The 15366-nt window shown below is 37.7% G+C and overlaps 1 protein-coding gene across 2 annotated transcripts in view; it reads right to left on the bottom strand.

Annotated features, from left to right (window-relative positions):
* Positions 1-12579, bottom strand: part of tspan4a (tetraspanin 4a) — a 70273-nt gene extending 57694 nt beyond the window's left edge. Inside the window, exons 1-2 of one of the 2 annotated variants that reach the window (XM_084124012.1) lie at positions 12485-12579; positions 6749-6828 (exon numbers count right to left, since the gene is read on the bottom strand). In XM_084124012.1, the coding sequence (XP_083980138.1) occupies positions 6749-6811 (63 nt within the window). In that variant the 5' untranslated portion in view covers positions 6812-6828; positions 12485-12579. Of the gene's footprint in view, positions 1-6748; positions 8040-8195; positions 8484-12484 lie in introns of those variants that run through there. The other variant, XM_084124011.1, reaches the window with a different exon arrangement.
* Between the last annotated feature and the right edge of the window lie 2787 nt (positions 12580-15366).

Raw genomic sequence — 15366 nt, 5'->3', positions numbered from 1 at the left:
CAGCGATTTCAGAAACACGAGCACCAGGAAAGCAGTGACTATGCACCTTACTTTTATTTAGCACCTTACTTTAAACTTTGATAAACAAATCTCCTCTGTAATAAGCTCTAGTTTTTATCAACTTTGTCTGCTGTCGAAAGTCAAACCTTTCCTTAATCACAAAACTCTTGAGATGGCTGTTAATGCCTTTATCTCCTCACGCTTAGACTACTGCAATTCACTTTACTGCGGTATTTCGAAAACTCAAATTGCTCGTCTCCAATTAGTGCAAAATGCTGCTGCAAGATTCCTCTCAAATAGTCGAAAAAGTGACCATATCACCCCAATTCTGAGGTCTCTTCATTGGGTTACCCATTAATTTCAGAATTGATTTTAAAATCCTTTTATTTGTATATAAATCTCTATGTAGCCAAGCACCAAGCTACCTATCTGAATTGCTACAACCATACACTCCATTAAGAAGTCTGAGATCAAGCGATAAGAACCTGTTATTAGTCCCACATTCCAGACTCAAACGCAGAGGGGATCGAGCATTCGCTGTGGTTGGGCCCCGGCTGTGGAACAATTTGCCCCTAGAAGTTAGGATAGCCCCTTCCGTGATTTCCTTTAAGTCACTTTTAAAAATGCACTTGTTTTCCTTGGCCTATAATTAAGGTTAGTTAGTTTTACTATTTCTCTGTTGAGTCTGATGCTGTTTTTTCTTTTTATTCTAAGTCTGATACTGCCATTTCTGTTTTATTATTGATGAGTCTGACACTGTTTTGCCATTTCTGTTTTCTTATTTTTTATTTTAAATCCGACAATGTTTTTGCTACTCCTGCTTAAGGCTGCTCTTAGATTTGCTGTATCTGTGCTGTGCTGTTATGCATAGTATTATTGTCTTAATCTTGTAGTTCTGTAAAGCACTTTGGTCAGTCAGTGGCTGTTATAAAATGTGCTATATAAATAAAATGAACTTAGTGTTTTGAAAATCAATAAAGAAAAAAAGATGCATTTTGGCTGATCCGATCACAGTTTGTCAGGTGATTTCAATTGTAATGTGTGTGTATTGGAAGTTTGAATCGCTTGTTTTGGTGCTCTTCCTCAACACACTGTCATGTCATGTGATCAGATTAGCAAAAACACATCTTAATGCCACATGGAAATCCCGAATCTACATCAGATAGACTGACAAACTTAATAACACAAAGGATTGCTGTGGACTGACAGCTTTATGATCAATGATATAAAATACAACAATCAGTATTTTTACTTTTAAAGGCTTTTCTGTAATGTTTATTCAATGCTTTACTTATTTGCCAAATTAAGAATAATCTTTAAAAAATGTCCTCTTTAAATGAGCTGTCATCTGAACTGAGCAGTGGTCACTTGATAAGAGCAAAATAGGAAATCATGTTGTCCAACACAGATGTGGCTTTTTATCAAAGATACTAGAGAACAGCAGAGACGTGTGACAGGCGTTGATGTTGAGCGCTGGAGCACTGAAGCACAGATGATGTCCAGAGAATCAGTCAGCGGAGAGAAAAACAGCAGCTCTCCTGACATATGCTATCACTGTTCTGTCATTCTTCTCACACAGCAAGGGCTAGCACTGAAATATGAGTTCGGCCACACTGTGACACAAGTGAGGAAATAACAGTGGCAGCAAACAACGAACACAGCTGAGTCTAAATGCCAAGTAAAAAAAACAACCTAATGGAGACTGTCAGCGCCTCCACATTAACTCTTTCCCTGCCATTAATGAAATTATCCGGCTCTCTGTGTTTTCACTGTTATATGGTAGAGGGCGCTGTTACTTCTGAAAGACCACAGAATCTCCAGATTAAAACGCAGGCGAAGAAGAAGCAGAAACAAGCAATAGAAGAATTGCTGACGCACATGTATAATAACACGATCATTAAACAGCATATAAATCAAAACTGTCTAACATTACTGAATGAAATGTTGAACCCATGAGAAGGAAACGACTGAAGTTTTGAGAGTGTTGATGGACTCGATCTCTCTCATTGTTCTCGCGGTACTTCTGTGCTGTGGCAGCGTGTGACATCCAGGGGGGCAATCATTCAGAAAACACTGAAGCTTCCCCGGCGCCGCCATTGATTAGCAGACCATCACCTGCTGTTAGCATCCCATCGACTCCCATTCATTTTGGCGTCACTTTGACAGCAAATAACTTTACATCTGAGGCGTTTAAAGACTCCATTTGTCCATTATTTATTTATAAAGAAACACGACAATGTATAAAAGGCTCCATTACCTTGTATCTTACGTTATGGCCCCGTAGAAGCGATTTCTGTAAAAATAGGCTAACGATTGCGTCATAACCACGCGACTCTCTGTCGCACAGTAGAGAGATTACCGTATGGACAGGAGAAGAAGCTCGCGGGCAATCGGGGGGACGTGGAGGCAAAATGACAAAATAATTAATCCGAATACTTAGCAGAAGTTGCTCCTGCTCCAGCTCATGGACACCTCCTCCTCACACTCTCCGTCTCTGTGAGATTCGGGAGGGAATGATTCAGATTTCTCTCGGCACAGCTACTAGAAGACAGACGGGTTGCTCACGCCACATCTACGTCGTCGAGCTCAGTGTGAGTCTGCAGTCGCTCAGCCATCAGGAAGAAGAGCTTCTAACTGACTTCACTTTTCTCCGTTGAAGTCAGTGGGGTCGCTGAGTCCATTTCTTTTACTGTCTATGCTTGCTATGAAGCACGCAGGGGCGTAGCAAGCTTTTCAAAAGTGTGGGGGATGGATGTGGTTTGTTTATTAACAATAAAAACGATGAATACAATGACAGGTACAAAAGGTATACCAAAAACAATATATAAAAAGCTTCCCATTTAAATGAGTGATACTAGAAAAAATAAGTCAAAACTCTGTTGTGAAAATACACAACAATAGACTTGCTAAAGAATCAGAATCAGAAATACTTTAATAATCTTTAATATATAAGTAATATACTACTGGTCAAAAGTTTTAGATCGGTAAGATTTTTTATGTTTTTAAAAGAAGTCTCTTCTGCTCACCAAAGCTGCATTTATTTGATAAAAAACAATAATATCTCTCTCAAGCCAACTTAATAATAATAATAATAATAAAAAACAGTAATATTGTGAAATATTATGACAATTTAAAATGACTGTTTTCTATTTTAATATATTTTAAAATGTAATTTATTCCTCAGATGAAAGCTGAATTTTCAGCATCATTACTCCAGTCTTCAGTGTCACATGATCCTTCAGAAATCACTCTAATATGATGATTTGATGCTCAAGAAACATTCATTATTATTATCAATGTTGAAAACAGTTGTGTACAATTTTTTTCAAAATTCTTTGATGAACAGAAAGTTCAGAAGAACAGCATTTAGAATATTTTCTAACATTATACATGTCTTTACTGTAACTTTTGTTCAGTTTAACTCATCCTTGATGAATAAAATGATTGATTTATTTTATTTCTTTCCCCAAAAAATAAAATTAAAATTCTTACTGACCCCAAACTTTTGAACGGTAGTGTTTAATGTTACATAAGCTTTCTATTTCAGATAAATGCTGTTCTTTTGAACTTTCTGTTTATCATAGCATCATGAAATAAAAATGTAAAAAACTGTTTTCAACACTGATAATAATCATAAATGTTTCTTGAGCATCAAATCATCATATTAGAGTGATTTCTGAAGGATCATGTGACACTGAAGACTGGAGTAATGATGCTGAAAATTCAGCTTTCATCTGAGGAATAAATTACATTTTAAAATATATTAAAATAGAAAACAGTCATTTTAAATTGTCATAATATTTCACAATATTACTGTTTTTGTTTGTATTTTTAATCAAATAAATGCAGCCTTGGTGAGCAGAAGATACTTCTTTTAAAAACATTAAAAATCTTACCGATCTAAAACTTTTGACCGGTAGTATATATATATATATAAATGCAACCAACAACAACAACCAACTGACCAAACGAATTTAGCTAGCTGCTGAACAATATCCCAATTAGCATTAGTCTAAAAAACGAAATATATTACCGAAAACTCGACATGTCAACAAAACATAAACAGAACATCTTCCCCAAAACATATCAAGCTTATTTAAAAACCTTGAAAGCATAAACACTCATTCAAAGTACCTGGAAAAGGGAGATGTAAATAACCATAACCATAACCATAAGTTCCCGCCTCCTCAGCACGAGCTGACCGATAAATCTATAACACACCAAGAGAGGCGGGACTTAAGGCAGAACAGCCAATCATCAGCCGGTCACACTCAGAGCCGGTGTCATGTTTGAGAGGGAGGGGGAGAGGAGACAGCCGCAGCGAGCGCTGACACAGAGCGGCCAGAGAAACGGAGCGACTGTAGTCAGGCCTTTGTGCAAAACTGTGGAAAAACTGCAGAAAGAGTGCGGGTGTTGAACCCTCTCACCGGGAAAAGTGTGAGTGGAGTCTTTATCACTGGAGTCTGGAGTCTTTATCACTGGAGTCTGGAGTCTTTATCACTGGAGTCTGAGTCAAGTCTGGAGTCTTTATCACTGGAGTCTGGAGTCTTTATCACTGGAGTCTGAGTCAAGTCTGGAGTCTTTATCACTGGAGTCTGAGTCAAGTCTGGAGTCTTTATCACTGGAGTCTGGAGTCTTTATCACTGGAGTCTGAGTCAAGTCTGGAGTCTTTATCACTGGAGTCTGAGTCAAGTCTGGAGTCTTTATCACTGGAGTCTGGAGTCTTTATCACTGGAGTCTGAGTCAAGTCTGGAGTCTTTATCACTGGAGTCTGGAGTCTTTATCACTGGAGTCTGAGTCAAGTCTGGAGTCTTTATCACTGGAGTTTGAGTCAAGTCTGGAGTCTTTATCACTGGAGTCTGGAGTCTTTATCACTGGAGTCTGAGTCAAGTCTGGAGTCTTTATCACTGGAGTTTGAGTCAAGTCTGGAGTCTTTATCACTGGAGTCTGAGTCAAGTCTGGAGTCTTTATCACTGGAGTCTGAGTCAAGTCTGGAGTCTTTATCACTGGAGTCTGAGTCAAATCTTGACACACCCGGGTCTTTTACTGTAGAGGATAAAGTAACAGGACATCCTACTATGTTAAAGTTGTATTGTGAGAGGTTTTGTGGGTGTTTTTTTGAACCGATAAGTATTACCTCTGTCTTGTCTGGATTTAATAAAAGAAAATTACACGTCATCCAATCTTTGATATCTTTAACACTCTGTCAATTGGATAATTTAGCGTTTTCATCCGGCCGTGATGAAATATATATTTGAGTGTCATCAGCATAACAATGGAAACTAATTCCATGTTTCCTTATAATATTTCCAAGTGGCATCATATATATTGAGAATAACAGAGGGCCCAACACAGATCCCTGCGGCACTCCATAGTTTACTGGAGATATGATCGATTTTTCTCCATTTAAATAGACAAAATGGTAGCGGTCAGATAAATATGATCTGAACCAGCTTAATGCTTGTCCTTGAACACCAGTATAATTTTGTAGTCGATCTAAGAGTATTGTGTGATCTATAGTATCGAACGCAGCACTTAGATCAAGTAAAACTAGTATTGAGATGCAGCCTTGGTCAGAAGCTAAAAGTAAATCATTTGTGATTTTAACAAGCGCAGTTTCAGTGCTGTGATGCGGCCTGAATCCTGACTGAAACTTTTCATAGATGTCATTTTCTTGCAAGAAAGAGCCCAGTTGAGCGGACACCACTTTTTCTAATATTTTAGACATAAATGGAAGATTTGAAATGGGTCTATAATTTGCTAGATTATTAAGATCTAATTGTGGTTTCTTAATGAGAGGTTTTATAACTGCCAATTTAAATGTTCTTGGAACATGACCTAAAGATAAAGATGAGTTAATAATATGGAGGAGAGGCTCTTCCACTACAGGTAACACTTCTTTCAGTAGTTTAGTTCAATCATCTGTTTTGTTTGTAATAAAGGTCCTAAGATGTAAGGGATAATGTACATCCAGCTTGTTTCTTCATAACCCATTACAATGTTCAAAACAATCGTCCTAGCAGCAAGACTCTAATGACATTTCAGAGTTTACGTGCAATACACAGACATACGTAATCAAATTCTATGATAGGAGTCACATTGGGAAAATATACGTTATGCAGATATTATAAAACAGATATTATAAAACCATTCAAATAAAACACTAATTCTTTCTTTATGATATCAGTAGTTGACTTGAGACTTGACTTGAGTTGTTTATATTCAAGAGTCCTTTTTGTCGAGTCAAGCCTGAAGTCATTTCACGTCTGAAGTCCATTAAAATGCGACTGGAGTCTGAGTCACTAACTCGAGTGCCCATCTCGGCATCATCTCAGAGAAACTCATCTGACTCAAGTCAGGACATATATAGTGACCATGGAGTCCAGGCTGATGTCACCAAAATCCAACTGGCTCTTACACTGATCATAAAGCAACACAAACATGCAGGGTTTGAGCGCTGCGGTGGTGGGGAATAGCTCTCACTTCATAATGACCATGTTTATGATCATTTTATGGTGTTTTGGTCATTTTTGGAGCTTGGTCACTAGTGGTCGTTCTATGGGAAAGAGTAGCTCAAACATTCAGCTAAACCTCTGCTGTGTTTCATGGAAGAAAGGAAGCCATGCAGGTTTGGAACAACACAAGTAAATACGAAGCATTTTCTTTTTATGTTTGAGTGAACCATTCCTTTAACATTCTCTCTCATTTGAACAGAATAACAGAAGAGATGTATAGGAATCGCACTCACCCAGAAGAGCAGATTGAAGAACACCATCCCGTATCTCAGGGCCCTCAGGCATCCCTCGGCCATCCTGCAGCGCCGCAGCTCTAGGAGGAAGATGAAGGACAGGTCCAGGTAAAACACCACATACTTTCTGCCCTGTGCTGTGGTGTAGCTGGCTTTGGCTTTCTGTGACCCTGGGGTGGTACGGATGCCAAAGATGAAGGGTGAGCTGTGGTACTCGTACTCCCCGCTGTAGCGCAGAGGAGGAGACCCCGGTTTGCTGTCCAGAGAGGGACTGCGTCGGTACGGGGTCTCGTCGGTACTCGAGCGCCGCATCTTTGGGTCGGGGGCCGGGGCCGGGGCCGGAGCCCGGACCCCCACAGGCCAGATGATCCCCACTTTTACAAGACAAGTCACAAAGTAGGAAACGTGATAAACTAGTGAATTGCAAAGCACAAGCCCGCTGTCCTTAAAACATGGACATTATTTGTTTTTTTGATCAAAAGGAGTTCGCATTTTTTAAAACAGGATCTTGACAAGATGCAACAATCTTTGGTCCACAAGCCGAATGTTACAAGGTGTAGACATTCGAGGAATAAAGTCCAACGAAAGGTCCACCCACAGTCCTCAGTGTTTAATCACTTTTAACTGCTGATTCAATATCTTCCAGACGCACTTCATTAATTTCCTGCACTGCAATTAATCCTCACTGGACCTTGCTGGATCAATGACACCGGTGCTGTAACGCCGCTTCATTGGGGGAGATGCCTTACCACAAACATACATCGAACCAGACTCGTTCCAACATGTCCGAGCTGCCAGTGGTGCCTGATGAGGAAACGACCTCGGCACACCTGGATGCTCACAGACAGGTCTGATGGACGCCTACTGGAGAAACTAGGAGTCGTCCCACTCACGCCTGGACTGTGAAAAATATCCAGTATTTTCTTGACCTCCAAACCAGCTGAAGGTTTCCCAGACAGCATGAATGGACAGAGGAATACAGATGAACTGACACGTTTTCTAATACACAGAGGATTGCACTGCTTTGCTAATCAAGGTTTCAATCTTCAGTTTTGAACCAACGCATCATCTCTTCAACCTGTCCCTCATGCTGCTTCTCATTTTCTGGCAAACCTTTTGCACGTTTCTTTCCTTAAAATCGAGTTCCCTTTATCCACGCTACTTCTGTCTCCTTCTGCCTCAGCCTCTGCGTCTTTATCCCTCTGGGTTTGCTTCAGGATTCAGAGGTCTGCCAGAGCGCTAACAGGTTCAGTCCATCGAGCCCCTCTGTCCTCTGTGCTCCTCAGTCCAGCTATAAAGCAGAGACAGAAGCCTGAGCCGTAGTGTACATGTCCTCTCAGCATACAAGAACCCAACAGCTCCCGCAGAACAGGATCTCCTGCGATTATTCCTGCGCTCTTACACCCCCTCACACACACACACACACGCTGAACGCACAGTCTCTCACCTCCTCTTTCTCTGGTAACTGTCGCACAAATCATTCAGCCTCTGGCCACGCCTCCTCACAGCTCATCCAATCATCTTCCACTGCTCGCCATCTTCCTTCCACACACAGCTTCTCTGTATCTCTCCTCTCCTCGTTCCACACCAGCTCTTACAGCAGAATATCTGCTCTGCAACACGTTTTCATTTCTCCTTCTTCATCTCTCCTCCTCCTCTTGCTGTCGTTCTCTGCCTTTTCTCTGCTTGTATTCATGAGCTGCTGGTGTGCGTCAGCATGATACAGGCTCGCTGACATTCATCACGATTAGAGTAAATGTCAATGATTGCCTTTGTTTTGACACTGTGATGCACAAATAACATTTTATAATTGAGATTCTTTTGCATGTAGGATCTGAGTGAGTTTATTAACCCGTTAACAAAACAGTCCAGTTTTTCAGTTTTTGTTATTTGAATCAATTCCTTCAACATATTTCTATAACCCATAGTTATATCATGTTGTGTTATTTTTTCTTGTCATGTTTTACCTGTCTAACATTGATTTGAGATTAACACTGCTGTTGTGTTATACAACTGTTCAGGCAACAGTCCTTAAATTAAGGACTACTACAAAACAAAAATGTACATACAGTAGTACCATAGTGTGGCATTCATTTAAACACTGTCTGTCAGAATATATTAAAAGTATTAATAAAATGTTAGCAAATTAGTAAAATGTATATATGTCTATCTATCCGTCTATCTACCTACCTACCTACCTACCTATCATCTATCTATCTATCTATCTATCTATCTATCATTATTATATATACAGTATATATATTTTATAATTATGTTTATTGAATTTTCATTATAATACAAATATAACAAGACATCACCAACAAAACAAAAAAACGTAACGAAGCCTTGTACGCTCAGAACTACTGATTCGAAACAAAAGACTCGTAAAGGTTTCGAAGCTTCGTCCGCCACTAGATTTCCCTGTTTGCCCTGTGTTTGACCATTTGCCTTATATATGGATTACAGTTGTGGATTAGCCCTAATAAAGCTGCGTTTGGACCTTCTATCCGTGTGTCGGAGCAGTTCGAAACAGTTTAAAGTCACCATGAATTTTTTGTTTTGTGGAATATTGCCATGTTTATTATAAATGATTTCTCGGTGCACATCATTATTGTGTTAATAATTTTGGATCAGAATAACAGCAGCATCTCTTCTCTGATGACGAGGGCGGGGCAACCTGTCACTCACATGAGATCAGCCAATAGCAAACCACAACCATCCAACCATCCAATCAATTCCCCACAGACAATCAAGCCCCGCCCACATGTGAAGTGTTTCACTCGATATACGACACAACAGGGAAGAAGAGACCAACACAACTTCGCTTTCATGATGACTTTGCCTGCTTTAGAGGCTCGCTGCTGACGGTGAACACACACTGCTACTGTGAGACTCGTCATCAGTGACGTGAGGAGCAGAGATGCCATATGTTAGATCTGAACACTTGAAAGAGGGTTATTGCAAGAATGCTAATTAAAATGCAAAAGCATGCATAAATATATAAAACCTGCAGAAATATAGAAAACTATTAACAAAAATGATTTGAAACTTACCATAGTTTTAGATGATTAATGCGAACCCTAACTGCACTAATGGCTGTAAAAACACTATAAAACCACAGAGATTTTAAACAGACCTGAAACGGCACACAGGCAACAGAACATTGTTTAACAGCAGTTTATAGCCAAATTACTTTAGACACAATGTCTGTTATCATCTACTTTTACACACAATGGCCTGAAAATGAACTATTTAAGGTGTAACAATCTAAACTCCATTTAGTGAAATTACAGTACATCCTGACTTATTTCTTCAAAGCCCTTTTCCCACGTCGATCAGTAAATATACAGCAGAATCTAACAGAAAACGGTTCCTTAGAGAAGCATTTCTACTGCACATTATCATTATATTAATAATGAATGTGAATGAATGACTATGATGTGATGAAAAAAATGTGGCAAGATCATCATAAGGACTGCAGTGCATCTTTAATGACTCTCGAGTGGATACTTCAGTGCTATGCATACTTTAAGTCTGAATATGTTAAGTTAATATTTAAGTTCAGTCATGGCGTCAGGAATACCCAAGCCTCTTTATAGAGAACAACCATATCATCTCAACAGCCGTTAATGAACAATATTCATTCATATCACATTAAGCTAAGCTTTGGTGTGCTTCCCGGACACCAACATTTTAACGATTTATAAAAGATGAATCACTGTCTGGCCAACTGAGATTCTGGTATGGAGATAAAACTGAAGATCAGCGAGATCTAGGATAGTTGTAGTGTACGCCGTCGTGTTTATTAGCAGTAGCAGCGTTTGTTGCGTTGCTTTGGCATCAGACATCAGCGTTTGGATGCAAACAGTGACGCGTGATGTCAGACAAGTGGAGAATTAGTAGTAGTAATTAATCACAATTACTCCACTGTGACGTAAATAAAGCTTTACTGTGAGAAGCCAGAAGAAAATAGCAAGTGTAAGAAGTGTTCAGAAATGCACTTTTAGCCAAAGAGACACGTGATCTATCTATCTATCTATCTATCTATCTATCTATCTATCTATCTATCTATCTATCGATCTATCTATCTATCTATCTATCTATCCATCTATTCCTCTATCTATCTATCTATCTATCTATCTATCTATCTATCTATCGTTCTATCTATCTATCTATCTATCTATCTATCTATCTATCTATCTATCTATCGATCTATCTATCTATCTATCTATCTATCGTTCTATCTATCTATCGATCTATCTATCTATCTATCTATCTATCTATCTATCTATCTATCTATCTATCTATCTATCTATCTATCTATCTATCTATCTATCGTTCTATCTATCTATCTATCTATCTATCTATCTATCTATCTATCTATCTATCTATCGTTCTATCTATCTATCTATCTATCTATCTATCTATCTATCTATCTATCTATCTATCTATCTATCTATCTATCGATCTATCCATCTATTCCTCTATCTATCTATCTATCTATCTATCTATCTATCTATCTATCTATCTATCTATCTATCTATCGTTCTATCTATCGTTCTATCTATCTATCTATCTATCTATCTATCTATCGATCTATCCATCTATTCCTCTATCTATCTATCTATCTATCTATCTATCTATCTATCTATCTATCTATCTATCTATCTATCGATCTATCTATCTATCGATCTATCCATCTATTCCTCTATCTATCTATCTATCTATCTATCTATCTATCTATCTATCTATCTATCTATCTATCTATCTATCTATCTATCTATCTATCTATCTATCGTTCTATCTATCTATCTATCTATCTATCTATCTATCTATCTATCTATCGATCTATCCATCTATTCCTCTATCTATCTATCTATCTATCTATCTATCTATCTATCTATCTATCTATCTATCTATCTATCTATCTATCTATCTATCTATCTATCTATCTATCTATCTATCTATCTATCGTTCTATCTATCTATCTATCTATCTATCTATCTATCTATCTATCTATCTATCTATCGTTCTATCTATCTATCGATCTATCTATCTATCTATCTATCTATCTATCTATCTATCGATCTATCCATCTATTCCTCTATCTATCTATCTATCTATCTATCTATCTATCTATCTATCTATCTATCTATCTATCTATCGTTCTATCTATCTATCTATCTATCTATCTATCTATCTATCTATCTATCTATCTATCTATCTATCTATCGATCTATCCATCTATTCCTCTATCTATCTATCTATCGTTCTATCTATCTATCTATCTATCTATCTATCTATCTATCTATCGTTCTATCTATCGTTCTATCTATCTATCTATCTATCTATCTATCTATCTATCTATCTATCTATCTATCTATCTATCTATCGATCGATCGATCGATCTATCTATCTATCTATCTATCTATCTATCTATCTATCTATCTATCTATCTATCTATCTATCTATCTATCTATCCATCTATTCCTCTATCTATCTATCTATCTATCTATCTATCTATCTATCTATCTATCTATCTATCAACCTTTGTTCTTGTGAAATTTGTCTATATTTCCAGTATACTGTCCACAGCAACATTTGGATTTTTAAGCAACCAAATTCAAAAACAGCTTATTTGTCCAACTCTGTGTCTTTGTTTTAGTTGCTCTAGAAACTCATGCTCTTGTTTTTATAAATGACACATATAGTAATCGGCATGAAGTTTTCTCTCACCTCAGTAGTTGCTTCAGAAGGTGTTGTTCGTCCTCATGTGTGTGTTCTCTCCTGAGTCTAAAGAGCATGTGGAGTGTATTCCCTGTTCTCTGGTCAGGGTTAGGGAGGGACACCCATCAGGCATCCCAGGAATGCTGAAATGTTATTCCTAACTGAGACTCTGTGTTTATGTTCTGTGTGGACGCTGTGTTTTTTTTCTCTCAGTCTTCTAACATCTTTCTGCAATAATAATGACAACTTAGATATCAATGTCATTACTAAAGTGACTTGAAATGAGGTTGTGGTGAGTGTTGAAGCTTGGTGTTCATATAGAGCAAATGGGTTAGTTTAGTGTGTGCAACAGTGTTTAGTGTTTAGTGTGTGTAGAACATCTAATGTGTCCCTAATGAGATGATGGATCTAATTTACATCAGTGATGAGGCTTTCTCAATCTGACAACGATTGAAATAAACGCTTTGAAACATGATTCACTGAAACACTAGCGCCATCTGCTGGTCAAAGGCAACAAGGCTGGGATGTAGCTATACTTTAAATGCAGACTTTCATGAAAAAAACTATTTTATAAAAGTATATTTATGCTTCTATATAATAGTATTATTTCTCTGAAATAGACAAATAAATGAACGATGATGAAAAAGGGGCATAACAGGGGAGAAGAAACACCAACATTTCTTTCAAAATACAATTTAGTATGTAAGTTCTATATATCCTTTATCTAATTTTGTTGAAGTGTAAAATAGCCAGTGATGGAGCCTACAGACACATCTAGATTCACTCACTCGCCAGGTAAATATAAACTCTCCAATAACAGCTCACGTCTATTTTAACCCTAACTGACATGATGAACAATGAAACTGGCTGATCTTGTTCTGCTAAATCATGATGAAAGTCATCATATCAGTTATACACTGACATCTGATCACTCAGGTCTCCAGTCTGACGTCACGCGGCGATGATGACGTGACGGTGTTGGAATCACGTGATGCACATATGTCGACCACTGATATTTATTATAGACCTATATTATAAATCACTTATCTATATAGACATTTTTTTAGATTATAGATCAGTGGTGTCAACACGATATTCTAGTAAACTTTTCACTGTTTATTAACAACATAACATTAATAACTGCTGTTTCAGAGAGGGATTCAAACTCTTCTTAACCAAACTATTTAGCCAAATATTCAAAATATTTGTGATTTTGTAAGTGTCATCTGTATGCAGATGATATCTGTATTCCTGTGCCCCCACAGCTGAGTTAGCCTTTTCTAATGTGCAGGTTTAGATACCCTGCAACATGCTCTGCTAGATTAGAAGCTGTTGTTAAACCCACATCAAACTAAAGTTATGGTTTTTACTACTGGGCGAACAAAGCTACCATCCTTCTCCATCACGTCACTGGATGGAGTCTGTATCCAGTCTGTAGATAATTACAAATATCTGGGATTTTGGATGGATAAAAACCTAAACTTTAAATACCATGTTGATTATCTTGCAAAGAAATTAAAATTCTTTTTTGTATAGGCTAAAGTCCTGTTTTTCTTTGGCTTCACGAAAACACTTAGTTGCTAGCCTTCTCCTGTCACAGATTGATTATGGGGATACTATCTACAGATTTGCCTCTCTGTCCACCCTGTCCAAACTTGACCCCCTTTATCACTCTGCTCTCAGATATTATACTGTATACTGTACAGTTTGGTAGGATGGTCATCCTTTCATTTGCGCAGGCTTGAACATTGGTATTTAATTTACAAGGTTATTTTAGGAAAACTTCCAAATTATTTAAATAGGAAATTTTCATCATTTCAAAGCTGTCATAATCTCAGGTCACATAACTGGCTAGGGTTCAAAGTGCCGGCTATCAGAACAGAGGCTGAAAGCTCAGCCTGTTCTATTATGGTCTTGGAATGATGTGCAGACCAAACTCAAACTACAATCCCTCATCTCTTTAAATGATTTTAAACATAGAATAAAGAAGTTGGTCACTGCTAATTGCAGCTGTTTTGCCAATTACCACTTAACTCCTTATTAAACCTATGAATTAATAATGTTGTTTCTGTGATCAGTACTATGTAGGGTATTATGTAATACCTAAATGTTTGTGCTGCTGTGCTGTGTTTCGGTGTTGTATAACATTTAGTTGTGGAGACTTGTTTTGTTGTGTTTTCTGTTGTATCATATGATGATGTTGTCATTGGTTTTTATTGTGGTTTGTTATCTGTTTAATCCTGCTATCTGACCCTGTCTTGACTAGGTCTCATTTGTAAAAGAGGTTTTAACCTCAATGTGACTTTCCTAGTTAAATAAAGGTAAAAAAAAAAAAAAAACTCATCTCAGCAAGAGTGTCGATGTCTCCCTCTGGTGGCCACTCCGGGAACACTCTTATCATCATCATCATCATCATCATCATCATCTTCTTCTTCTTCCCACTATTGAGGGAACAGCCATTTGTAGTGGTGTCCGAAACCATAGTGGGCGTTATTGAGTGCACTCATCCTATCCCACATTGCACTGCAATAACGAAACACATTGCATTGCAATAATTAAAATAATCACAACATATGCATAAGAAATAAAAATAACAATCATATTTACCTAAAGGCTAGACTACTTATCATTATTAAAGACCAGGGCCCGTATTCATAAAGAATCTTAATGCAAAGAGTAGCTCCTAGTGACAAAATTCTAAGAAAATTCTTAGAAATGTGGGCGTTTACTCTTAAAATTAAAGAAAAAGTCCTAGTAAAGAAAAAAGTAATTCAGAAAGCATCTTAACCCTTAAAAGAGGTCTTAAGGTCAAAATTGTTAGGAGCACGGACGAGGACTTTTAAGAGGCTTAAGAGTTTCTTTAGCAGAGGAGAAAATGACAGAAAGACGAA

The sequence above is a fragment of the Abramis brama genome (assembly GCF_963993115.1).
Source record: "Abramis brama genome assembly, chromosome: 9".
In the NCBI taxonomy this organism is placed as follows: domain Eukaryota; kingdom Metazoa; phylum Chordata; class Actinopteri; order Cypriniformes; family Leuciscidae; genus Abramis; species Abramis brama.
This window is presented reverse-complemented; position numbering and strand designations above follow the sequence as displayed.